Consider the following 13758-nt stretch of genomic DNA (forward strand, 5'->3'; position numbering starts at 1 on the left):
ATTTACTCTAATACAAATGTAAAAGAAAGTGTCCCCACCTTTGGTGCACCGAATCCTCATAACCGCCTCAAAGCCTATCTTCCGAGTGAGGTATCTCTGTAGTTCCTTCTGTAACTTCTGTACTTGGACTGGATTGTGCTGATGGTGGTAAGAGGGATAGTAATAGACACTACCTGCTGAATACCGAGAAATACAACCTGGAAGGGAACATATGCTCCTTTTAAATTCTGCCATTAACTACTAATACTACACCAAAGTAACTACAGGCATTGAATCAATCTTTCTTTAATCTCCCAAGGTATTGTCAAAAAAGAGTTACTTCATTCCCTTAAACAGTAGTGTAGAAATTTCTCTATTATAAATGTTTAGAATAGAAGACTATAAGATTTATAATAGACTAAACTAACTCTCCCAAGGGAATAAAAATTCTTTCACTTTGTCCTCTATTTAGAATACCATCATATAAATACCACTTTGACGTTCATTTGAGATACATAATCATTAGGAAGAACTTACCCAGAGAAGCCAAATCAGAATACTGTCCACTGAGAAGGAATAAGTCAACGGCTACTTGCTGACCAGAACAGTCCAAAGCTAATTTCTTATAGAAGTCAGTGGATGGTGTTAAGTGAATTTCCTATTAATAATAAATTACAAAGAGAACAATTTAAAAATCATTAAATTGTCATAAAATTTAAATACCTATCTATATATATCAAGGTGTTAACAGCCATCCTTTGGCATGCTGCAAAATCCTTTTGCTTTGTAATATTTTCTGGGTTTTCAGTAAGAAACATGTACCATTAAGAATTTTCTAATTGTTTTGTTTTACTTTTAAAAAATACATCTGTTATACTAATTTGGATAATCTATTAAATGCTTAATATGCTAGAAACTGTTCTAAACAATTCATATGTAATATCTATTCAGTCCTTTCAACTACCTTAAGAGGTGGGTGCTATCATTATCTTCACTTTATAAATATAAGGAAACAGAGGGGCAAAGAAATTAAGTAATCATTCAAGATCACAAATCTAAAAAGCAGTGGAACTTAGGCAGACTGACTCCAGGACTGACATCATAATCATTATAGTATGTATATGGCCTCACTTTCATAATCCTTTGAGAAATACACATCCCAAACTAAGTTTATACACACCACATGCTCAAAAGCAATCCTATGGCAGTCAATATACCAAACTATGACTACATTTTACTGGTCATCCAGGATCCCTAGCAAGCATATTCTCTCAATCTGTCAGACTTTCTCATCAAAGGCAGGCTGCATTGCTATTGGCCTGTTAAAGATCTAAAAAGAACATCAGGGGGAATCAGGCAGAAAACAATTTAATAAAATAGAAATGTCTACATCAAAGAGAAATGTTTTATCCATTTCCTTATATCCTCTCCTCTCCACAACTGAAAAATAAATAAAAAACAAGCTCTGTGGTCAAAGGGACAGAGCACCAACATAAATCTTATACATTTGATGACTTTCTAACCTTAGCAGATGACCTTTGGTTGGGTTCCTCTCGTGGTTTCAGGGCTCCCACTCCAAGAGTTGGGAGCTGTGTTTGAAAGACAGTCATTCGACCACCAGTTGGGGACATCAACTTAAAGGCAGCCTGAAGTGCAGGACCCAAGGCACTCTGGGTCTCCAGGGTCTTGGTGAACATTTGCGGCAAAGTTTTCAGTAAATCTTGGACAAGCTTGTGAAATAAAGCAAGAAAACTCAAGAGTGTTACAATTAAAATTTTTTTCACAATAAGTCAGTAACTAATACGATAGACAGGACATTGAGTCATGATGATGGTCAGAGGATTTACAGACAGTACAGTAAACAATGAAGTTGGTCAAATGACAAGAAAGCCATTTTAAGTCAACATTATAAATTGGCAAGCAAGACAAATCGAAATTGGGGCCTTACAGTTCTTGCACATGCAGCAGTCCAGCAAGACTATAAGTCCAAAATGTATCCAAAAGAACCATCACAGTTTAGAGATTTGATTTATTTTAATGCCATGAAATATGGCCTTCTCAATCACCTCTACACACTAGTCTTTTCGGTTCCAAAGTGAGTTTAACTCTTCCCTATTGTAAAATCTAAGATAGCCAGTAAATTTGCCAACTAGTAATATCACTACAAAAGAAAGAAAAAAACAAAAAATAACTACCTATTCAGGTTAGGTTGTACAAATAAAGAGAGTTAATGGGAAAAAAAGACTTGGCACTATGGCAAAGTCACCGTTGCCAACAGCTGAGACCATAGACTTGCTAGTTAAAATGTTACCCCTACGGCATATATGCATGTACAGGGTAGACAACATCCCCACTTCAGACACATTCTGTTCACCTCTCACTGTATTATGTCATGGCAATTTCCAGGCAGGTAATAAGAGTTTCTTCTGAACTGACCCCAATGACACTCTGTGAATCAGAAAAGCAAAGGGCACTGAAAGCAGCCTAGCTGAAGTGCTTCTATGTAGTGACCAGAAGCTTACGTCAGCAACCCTCCCATTTTCCCAAATGGCCAGCAAGGCAGGTTTCCTTCAGGTTTTCCTCCTTTATGGAACAGGCTTATCTTCTACCCTACTACAAATAACTTGCTACATTAGACTGGAAAGCAATCAGTTCAAGGGCAAACTCAAGGAGCTGTTCATCTGATGAATTTTAACTAACAGCAAATATAAAATGTTACACATCTTAGAAATGTCACAGAAAGAAGCAAAATTTTACTTAAATCTCATTTCAAAAATACATTCCTACAATGTTTCAATTAAACATGTCAGGTAGGAAAATGTGCCTTACCTCTTTACTTTCATTTAAATTTACTAATAAGTTCTCCGGCATAGGTATAAAAACATCTGAAAGAATAAAAAATGTTTCCTTTAAACAAAACTTAATTGTTAACGATATTCCAAATACAGAACACTGATATAATTAACTACCCCCATACTTACAGAAAAGCTACCTCCTCCTCTATTACCACACTGTCTACATACGTTTAAAGAACACTGATTTAGGTATTCATTACAACTTATCTGTTACCGTATTAAAAGGTAAATAGCCTCCCAATTAGAAAACATTGATCTGTAAGCACTGTCTGTAAGAGTCCATACAAGTGCTCTACTTCTTAAAGACAACAATTTAGAATCCTGCTTTACATTCTTGCTTAGCCCTGGAAGCCAGCCAAAGAAATATTTTTAGCATTAAAAAGGTGTTGATTAAGATGACATACAAGAACGCTATGTCTGGGGCCAGCCCCGTGGCCTAGTGGTTAAGTTCAGCCCCCTCCATTTCAGTGGCCTGGGCATGGACCTATACCACTTGTCTGAGGCCATGCTGTCGTGGAGACCCACATACAAAGTAGAGGAGGACTGGCATGGATATTAGCTCAGGGCAAATCTTCCTCAAAAAGAAGAAGAAGAAGAAAAACGCTATGTCTTTACATAAAAGTAATACAGCCCACCAACAGTTCTGTCATTCAAAAAGCAGATACTTTCTCATCAAGAAGGCCTCTACCAGTGACTCTACTTATGGGACTACAAAATCAAGTGAATCAAAAAGTATGCTAACTGACCATATTAAATGAGCTTCTCAGGATTCAAATCTATTTTTGCTTAGGATTTAAATTCTCTTCCTTAGAAGGAAGCAAACTGGCAAGGAAATTTGGGTGGTGGTGGTGGATAATGAGGGGTCTCACTTTCTACATTTTTGTATTGTTGTTTATTACCAAAAAAAAATGGCTCATTATAATGTTTGTAAAAAATAATACTAACAGATAATTTAAAATATATTTATTTTAGCTGTTACATAAAAATTCTACTGTAAACTGTTTAAATTTCATTTTTCTTTAAAATTAAAAAAATAATAAAAGTTTTATTGAGATACAATTCACATACCATAAAATTCACCCTTGTAGAAAATGCAATTCAGTGATTTTCAATATATTCACAGAGTTGTTCAAACATCACCACTATCTAATTTCAGATCCTTTTCATCATCCCAAAAAGAAACCCCACACATATTAGCAGTCCCTCCTCATCTCCCTGTCAATTCCCACGGCTCCAGGCAGCCAGCAGTCTTTCTGTCTGTAGATTTGCTTATTCTGGACATTTCATATTATTGGAGTCACACTATGAGGTCCTTTGTGACTGGAATGTACCCACCAGCAATGCAACACAGTTCCAGGGTTTCTACATCCTTGCCAAAATTTATTTTCTTCTTTTTTGATAATAGCCATCATAATGGATGTGAACTTCTATCTCATTGTGATTTTGATTTCTCTAATGACTAATGATGTTCATCATTTCTTCATGTGCTTATTGGCCATTTGTACATCTTCTTTGGAGAAATGTCTATTCAAGTCGTGTCATTTTTGAATTGTGTTTATTTTGTTGTTGTTAAGTTAAGGAGTTCTTTATACGTTCTGGATATTAATCCTTCATCATATACATGATTTGCATATATATTCTCCATTCTATAAGTTGTCTTTTCACTCTCTTGATAGTGTTCTTTGATGTACAAAAGTTTTTAATATTGATAAAGTTCTACTTATTTACTTACTTACTTCTTTTGTTGCCTCTGCTTTTGGTGTCATATCCAGGAAATTATTGCCAAATCCAGTCTTACGAAGATTTTCTCCTATGTTTTATTCTAAGAGTTTTATAGTTTTAGCTCTTAAGTTTAGGTCTTTGATCCAGTGAGTTAATTTTTTTTTATATGGTTTAAAGTAAGGGTCAAATTTCATTCTTTTGCATGCTGAGTTTTCCCAGAACCATTTATTGAAAAAACTACCCTAATGAATGGTCTTGGCATCCTTGTCAAAAACCAATTCACCATATACGTGATGGTTTATTTCTGGGTTCTCTATTCTATTCCACTGGTCTGTATGTCTATCCTCCATTCGTCTGTATGTCTATCCTCAGATACTTTTGAATGAATGAGAGAGTAGGGAAAAAGAAACTTAAATTTAATCTGAGTTTTAACATTAACTTGTTTTTGTTGCCTTGTTCAGAATTCACTTTACCTCCATAATTCTGTTTCCTCTTCTATAAAATGAGGGATTGGACCGAAGGACTCTTAAAATTCCAACAACCTTAGATTTTATATTCAAAGTTTTCCTCAAAATAGTAGAATCATACTGTACACTCCTACTTGGTCAAATAATGATGAAATATTTCTAAAACTGAAAATTCCTAAGGCAATTAGATAATTTTAAGCATATAATATATACCTTCAATATCTGAAACTATTAGCATCTGAGGTTGAGAGAGACCTTCTTGAAGACTGTAGAAGTGGATTGTACTATCAAATGTTATGAAGCCAATTTTTGTCCTAGTGTTGCCAGGAAGTCTAAAAACAAATTCAGAAGAGTATTTTATCAAGTTTTCCCATATACACACATACATAAAATATCTCCTAAGAGTTACATACAAATATCTTCTTTCATATTATGGAAATTGTCCCAAAATAAATGTTTAAGCCACTCAATGTTTAATCACCATGAAAACACACTCTACTCAAAGTGAAAACACTACACATAAGCCAAACAATCAATAAAACCTGGCAATAATACAGGAATCCAAAACCCATTACACCCATATAAAGTTATATAAATCACTTAGGAAACGGTATATAAAAAATATTGGAAAATATATACAAAACTTTGTAGATGATTTTAATTTATAAAAAATACTTCAAATATATACTGTTTATACTATAAACCAACTCTAAAATGTAATATAAGTTTAGGTACTGCATATCTTTAAAAAAATCTGCTCTTGGGGCTGGCCCAGTGGCATAGTGGTTAAATTCGCACACTCTGCTTCAGCAGCCCAGGGTTCCCAGGTTCGGATCCTCGGCACAGACCTACATACTGCTTATCAAGCCATGCTCTGGCATGCATCCCACATATAACATAGAGGAAGGTGGGCAGAGATATTAGCTCAGGGCCAGTCTTCCTCAGGAAAAAGAGGAGGACTGGTGGCAGATGTTAGCTCAGGGCTAATCTTCCTCACCAAAAAAAAAAAAATATATATATATATATATATGTGTGTGTGTGTATATACGTATGTATTTGCTCAAATCTCTCTTTATATTATTTAATGCATTCATTTAAGAAGAGCAGCAAAAGGATCTGTTTTAAAAAACTTAAGTATGTGAACCTACAGTTTTTTAAGGGGCAAGACAAGTTTTCATTCTTACTGCTCATGCTAGGGTGAATTAGCAGACTCTCTCATCAACAGACAATCCCCATTCACAAGCTACAACATTAAAAATACAAATACTGGCAAGAACAAGGATGCCCCTTTCACAAAGATGAGAGAGTTAGTCCATTTCTGATGAGATTTGGTCCTCCACATTCTTACATACCACACAAGAGCACTATATTTCTTATACTGAATGGGCACAGTAGCCTTTATGGGTTACACTAAGTATCTAAGCACCATTTAAAGTACAGTTATTTTAAGACACTTAAGAAATATGACAACCAAATGCAAAGTGTAGATACTGTTTGGATTCTTATTCCAACAAACCTACACTAAAAAAACATTTTTGAGACAACCAGGAAAAAAAATTGAAGTGAGTATAGATCATATTATAGAATTATTACTAATTTTGTTTGGCGTGATACTTGTATTTCAGTTAGACCTAAAAATAATTCCAAGTATGTATAGGTAAGATGATATACTGATGGAGAACAGCACTAAAATACTCGATGGGGAAAAAAGGGTGTGTGTTGGGGGGATTAGATGAACTAAGAATAGCTGAATGCTAAAAATGTTGAAATTGAGGGATGGGTAACTGGAACTTCCTTACATTCTTTCTATTTACTATATGTTTGAAACTTTTCCATAATAAAAAATTAAAATTAATGTTTCTCAGAGAAAGTGAGGCCTAGTTCACAATTGACTTAAGTGGACTTTTTGAACATAATTACACAGGTTTTTTTTTTTTTTGTATTTTGAAACGCCTTTATTCACTTTGTAAACACTGTTAGTTCCAAATTTAAGCTGAATTAAGATACTTACAAATCCAGATTGTCTAACAAACTCTGGCAAACTGAATTCAAGTATCCAGTTTCAACTGCATTGTGAGACACATCAAACACAAAGAGGTACACTGGAGGCTGAGGTGGTCGCAACTGAAGAAAAAAAGGATCTCATTAAATACATTTAACAAGGTTAAATTTAAACTTATCATTTGTCATGTCCACCTACAGCAAAAATAATAAAATAAGCTTATTTACAGATTAAGTGTAGACTATAATAAACAATAATGGATTAAGAAAATAATATAAAGAATAGAAGTTTAAAATACAGGCAAAACTCTATTATATTGTTTTCAGATGCATACTAAAATAAAATGAAAATGTGAATGTATAGTTTGTTGTACAGAAAAGAAAAAGAAAAAAGGTGTGATTGCCATAAGTCAGAGGAGTATTTTTTCTAGAACAGGACGGGGAGGAAATGTGATCAGAAGGGCTTCTGAGAGTATTGGCAATGTTCAATTTCTTTTTGTTTGTTTTTTTAAAGATTGGCCCCTGAGCTAACAACTGTTGCCAATCTTCTTTTCTTTTTTGCTTTTTCTCCCCAAATCCCCCCAGCACACAGTTATATATTTTATTTTATTTTATTTTATTTTATTTTTTTTCTGCTTTATTTCCCCAACCCTCCCACCCCATACACAGTTGTATATCTTAGTTGCAGGTCCCTCTAGTTGTGGGATATGGGATGCCACCTCAACGTGGCCTGATGAGCGGTGCCATGTCCGCGCCCAGGATCCGAACCCTGGGCCGCCGCAGCGGAGCGCGCGAACTTAACCACTCGGCCACGGAGCCGGTCCCCACAGTTATGTATTTTAGTTGTGGGTCCTTGTTGTTGTGGCATGTGGGATGCCGCCTCAACATGGCCTGAGAAGCAGTGCCATGTCCACGGCCAGGATCCGAACCAGTGAAAACCTGGGCCCCTGAAGTGGAGCATGGGAACTTAACCACTCGGCCACCGGGCCGGTCCCAGTGTTCAATTTTTTGACCTGGGAGGTGTTAACACAGGTGTTTTGTGTTGTTGTTGTTTAAAGATTTTGTTTGTCCTTTCTCTCCCCAAAGCTCCCTGGTACAGAGTTGTGTATTTTCAGTTGTGGGTCCTTCTAGTTGTGGCATGTGGGACGCCACCTCAGCATGGTTTGATGAGCGGTGCCATGTCCGTGCTCAGGATTCAAACCAGCAAAACCCTGGGCCACCAAAGCAGAGTGCGTGAACTTAACCACTCAGCCATGGGGCCAGCCCATAACACAGGTGTTTATAGTTATTTGGTAACTTATATGTTTATGTTTTATAGACTTTTCCATATGTGCACTATATTTCACGATTTAGAGAAATGACAGTTCTGAAAGTGACAAATCAAGTTAGCCTGTGCTGAAACAATGCATTTCAGCCAAGTTCCATAAAAAATGTACAACTATTGTTCCAAATTCAAAGATTTATTGTCAATTCACTCAAAAGCATCAAATAATCACACTGAGAATTGGGCAGGCAGTAGTGTACTAAGTTGTATACTTTTGTGCATGTATCACTTGTCGAATTCGTAGAATCTGTTGCCCAAGAGCTAAGCTGGGAAGGAGCAAAACCTCTTGCTGCTATAGGCAAGTTTCCAAATTCAAAGGAAGCTATTTTTGCAAAACCTGGGACATAAAAGAAACCCAGGAAGGCCAATTCAAAAGAGCAAATGCTTCTGATTTTTTGGTTTTAATTCAACAAAGGGACAGCTACACTGCAAAAAGCTATCATCCTAAGTATCACAAAACTATTTTCTATACTGAAACATCTCCGTGGTAAAGACACTGAGCCCTCATAATTTCTATACTAAAATGGTCCCAATTGCCCAGATAGAAAGAGACTATGCCACAAAAATATACTGAAATAAAACATGAAAAGTTGGTGTTAAGTTGTATCTCCATACTCCCTTTGCTTAGGGGGAATTATGGCATGGTGAAAGAGGAATCAGATCAAAAGGTCTGGATTTCTATGCGAGTTCTACCACTTACTAAAAGATATCTGGCAAGTTTCTTAACTAAGTTAGTTTTCACATCTGTAAAATAGGATTAACAGCATTTCCCTAGCTTAATTCAAAAAGCTGTTTATGATGACCAAAAATATTTAAGTGCTTTGTAAAATGCTAATTAAATATTAGGCATAATTATTATTTTTAAAATACAAGACCTAAGATACTTGCACAGTGTATAAAAGTACTTGAAAGAAGATGTTCATCACAGCATTATTTGTAACAGAAAAAAACTGGAAGCGACTTAAAAGTAAATATGATTCCAATATCATATTGCAAATTTCTGGGTAGATACACAAGAAACATAAGTGGAACTTTACATACACTTTTACTTTTCAAACTTACCCTCATATACTAATTCACTACTTTTATACTGAACAAGTATAATTTTTATGAATTTAAAAACATAAAATTTTGCTAAAGGATGCTATATTGTTTTATTTAAAACCCAATATTATGAAATAAATATGGTATCTAAAAAATGAAAGCTTACCATGTATTCTGAAGGAGCCATAAACTCAATAGTAGCATTCTGAACTTCAGGTCTTCTGTGAGGTTCTCCATAGACTCTGGTCAAAGGGTTGTACATGAATTCTTCAGGAACTATATAAGTTAACAACATATCATTACAAAACTGAAAGGATTAAGATTAATATAACTTGCAGTTGGCTGTTTTCTTGATTTAGGGATTTACAAATAATTCAATACAGACTAAATATTAGGGGATAAATACACTTTGCTTTTTAGTTACATTTGAGTTCCCCCTATACTGAATGGCACTAAGTATGTCTTGCTATTACTACTATAATCATTGTGATTTTTCTTTTCCTATCTTACAATATCTTCTTTGTCTTAATTCTTACTAAAGCTATTTTCCTAAAATAGCTGGAAAGGATGATAAAAACTCATTAAATGCCAGGGGTCAGCCTGGTAGCACAGCGGTAAAGTTCCCACGTTTCACTTCTGTGGCTGGGGGTTCACCGGTTTGGATCCCAGCTACGGACATGACACCACTTGGCACACCATGCTGTAGCAGGCATCCCACATATAAAGTAGAGGAAGATGGACATGGATATTAGCTCAGGGCCAGTCTTCCTCAGCAAAAAAGAGGAGGATTGGCAGCAGATGTTAGCTCAGGGCTAATCTTCCTCAAAAAAAAAAAATTTAAATGCCAATTATTTTCTTAAATTTAAGACTAAATGTACAGACTCTGACTGCCCCTACAAAGCTATGGTAAAAATACATCAAAGGTTAAAGGCTAAAGTTTTGTGAGTTTCATTAATTAATGAGGCTGATATAGAATATCAGTTGCCTACCACTTACAATACACTAGTGCTCAAAAAGTATTTTCTAAATCAATTATCACTGCATCTGTCTTCCCAGTAACTACACAGAAATTCAAATTCCTTGTATGCTACAGGGTAAGCCATAGTTCATGAAATAGTCTGGGCTGCACATGAAAGTTAACTTCAGCCTTTATTACAATTTCATTTCATATAATGAAACACATATACATACGATTTTAAAGTTGTGCAACACACTATACATACATTTTCTGAATTATTACAGAGTGAAAAAAAAGCTCTTACCCTATCCTCACTTTCCTCTACTCTTACCACACAAATACACACAATAAAAATGATTGTTAAAAATCTCTTAAATTTCTCTATTTCCCAATGGTTAATGAAATTTCCTTCCAGAGACCTAATTTTCAATGTGCATATCAGCATAGCTTTTTCTTCTCTAATCCTAACAGAACGTTTTTGGTTAGACGATATTCCTCAAATAAAAATTGTGAAAGAGTTACTGAAAGCGATCTCCTCCTCCTCACTTACGGAGAAAATCACATTCAACTAACCTTCTAGCACTGCCCACCTCCCTTCATACAGCAGTGAATGAAGCTAATGGTAGCTATTCTGTGGACTTATTTCTTTCACCCTAGAGAAAAGGCATGGGACAATTTCTAAATAAAAATATTTCTTAAATTACAGGCTTAAATAATACCATAAATATGCCGTTTACTATATACTCAATATAATAAATGTAAAAAAGTGGTTATCAAAGTAATATTACCACATTTTTTGCTTAAAAAGTACATAATTATTTATATATAAGTATAAATGGATAGAAAAAAGTTAACAGAAATCACCTCCGAGTGGAAGGATTACAGGTAAAGAAGACAGATTTTTTTTTGAACTTCACATTTGTATTATCTGATTTCCCTATGATGCAAGTACAAAATTTTGAAACATTTTGAGAAAAACATACCATCATTGACTCGGTAACATAAGTTACACTTCCATCTCCTTTGATCAAGAAAGCTGACAAAAGGGTTGATATATGTCCTGCATGAACGGCATCTCACAATTGTACTGGAGGTAACCACAGGCAATTGCTAGAAAGACAGAACTATTTTAAAGGCAGTGATCATCATTTCTAAAGGTCAAGCATTAATCCATAACTTCCAAATAATTGTTGGGATAATTTTGGAGGAAAAGATAGAGTAAAAAGAGGTGTCCAAACTGCCTCACAAGAAATTATTTAGCTGAACATCTATGGACAGCTAATCTTTGACAAAGGTGCCAAGAACATACAATGAAGAAAAGATAGTCTCCTCAAGAAATGGTGTTGGGAAATCTGGACAACCACTTGTGAAACCATTATCTCACGCCATACACAAAAGTAAACTCAAAATGGATCAAAGACTTGAAGGTAAGTCCCGAAACCATAAAACTTCTGGAAGAAAATACAGGTAGTACACTCTGTGACATCGAACTATTAAAAGGATCTTTTTGGGGGCCGGCCCGGTGGCACAACGGTTAAGTGAGCATGTTCCACTTCTCAGCGGCCCGGGGGTCACCGGTTCGGATCCCAGGGTCAGCAAAAAGAGGATTGGCAGTAGTTAGCTCAGGGCTAAACTTCCTGAAAAGAAAAGGATTTTTTCGAATACCATGTCTTCTCACACAAGGGAAACAAAAGAAAAAATAAACAAGTGGGAGTTCATCAGACTAAAGATCTTCTGCAAGGCAAAAGAAACTAGGATCAAAACAAAAAGAAAACTCAGCAATTGGGAGAAAATATCTGCAAATCATATATCCGAGAAGGGGTTAATCTCCATAATATATAAGGAACTCACACAACTGAACAACAAAAAAACAAATAGCAAGATCAAAAAATGGGCAGAGGATATGAACAGATATTTCTCCAAAGAAGAAACACAGATGGCCAATAGGTACATGAAAAGATTTTCAATATCACTAATCATCAGGGAAATGCAAATCAAAACTACACTAAGATATCACCTTACACCCGTGAGAATGGCTATAATCACTAAGACAAAAAATAACCAATGTTGGAGAGGGCGTGGAGAAAAGAGAACCCTCATACACTGCTGATGGGAATGCAAACTGGTGCAGCCACTCTGGGAAACAGTATGGAGATTTCTCAAAAAACTAAAAATAGAATTACCACATGACCCAGCTATCCCACTACTAGGTATCTATCCAAAGAACTTGAAATCAACAATTCAAAGTGACTTATGCACCCCTACGTTCATTGCAGCATTATTCACAATAGCCAAGATGTGGAAGCAACCCAAGTGCCCATCGACCAATGACTGGATAAAGAAGATGTGGTATATATATATATATATATATATATATATATATATATATATATACACACACATACACACAATATCTATATACAATATATACAAAATCATCCCATTTGCAACAACGTGGATGGATCTGGAGGGTATTATGCTAAGCGAAATAAGCCAGACTGAGAAAGACAAACACCATATGACTTCACTCATACGTGAAAGATAAACAAACACACGGACAACGAAAACAGTTCAATTGTTACCAGGGAAAGGGGGGAGGGGGGTGGGCACAGGGGGTGAAGGGGAACACTTAAGTGGTGACAGACAAGAAATAATGTATAACTGAAATTTCACAATGATGTAAACTATTATGAACTCAAATAAATAAATAAATACATAACGTAGTTGAAATGTATTGATTTTAAACCCTGTCGTTTTTCTACAGGACCATTCTCATTAAATTTTGCTTTTTAAAAGTATTTATTTTCTGATTAAACATTTACATTGCAAACCAACACAGTAAATTTACAATGCATTTTTGACACAGATGGTAAAGGAAGGATCAACATTCTAAAATAAATGACCAATGAAATTATTAGAAAGTTTCTTCACGCTATGCTAAGAAGCTTACTAAGTTCTCAGAAGAGAATTGTCATCAAAGTAAGGTACGGTTAAATTATATTTAAATATTCAATTAAACTTTGTAGTTACGTTCCTATTTAAAGTTGATCCTACATATTGAAAGTTCTAAAGTCTTAATATCAAAAATCAGTAAAGGCAACACAATCTTATCACCAAAAGGAGGTTTATTTTGGGAAAGTCGCTTCAATTATGCACTGATCCTCTCAACAGTATGTGGCCATATATGAAGGTCCAAGAGCCTTTGGACCTTAGATTTTTTTTTGGAAAATCTTGTTAAAGCAACAAATTTTACTCAAAGAATGGCAGAACTGGGAGACTGGGTAAAGTATTTTAATGGGTAAATAATCTACATTTTAAAATAGTATGGTTCATTTATTCATTTTGTTTCAGTACCTCTATTCTATTCAGTACCTCTTGGATTTCTCAACAATATGCTTATTTTACCTC

The 13758-nt window shown here is 35.3% G+C and overlaps 1 protein-coding gene across 3 annotated transcripts in view; it reads right to left on the bottom strand.

Annotated features, from left to right (window-relative positions):
• The window catches only part of SEC24A (SEC24 homolog A, COPII coat complex component), a 66881-nt gene that overhangs the window by 23438 nt on the left and 29685 nt on the right, over window positions 1-13758 (bottom strand). For 2 of the 3 annotated variants that reach the window (XM_044780496.2, XM_014828418.3), the window contains 8 exons: window positions 11334-11460; window positions 9559-9668; window positions 7035-7147; window positions 5237-5355; window positions 2809-2864; window positions 1503-1709; window positions 517-637; window positions 39-197 (listed from right to left, as the gene is read on the bottom strand). In XM_044780496.2, coding sequence (XP_044636431.1) covers window positions 39-197; window positions 517-637; window positions 1503-1709; window positions 2809-2864; window positions 5237-5355; window positions 7035-7147; window positions 9559-9668; window positions 11334-11460 — 1012 coding nt within the window. Of the gene's footprint in view, window positions 1-38; window positions 198-516; window positions 638-1502; window positions 1710-2349; window positions 2428-2808; window positions 2865-5236; window positions 5356-7034; window positions 7148-9558; window positions 9669-11333; window positions 11461-13758 lie in introns of those variants that run through there. The other variant, XM_070517355.1, reaches the window with a different exon arrangement.

Source organism: Equus asinus, chromosome 9 (genome assembly GCF_041296235.1).
Source record: "Equus asinus isolate D_3611 breed Donkey chromosome 9, EquAss-T2T_v2, whole genome shotgun sequence".
Lineage (NCBI taxonomy): Eukaryota > Metazoa > Chordata > Mammalia > Perissodactyla > Equidae > Equus > Equus asinus.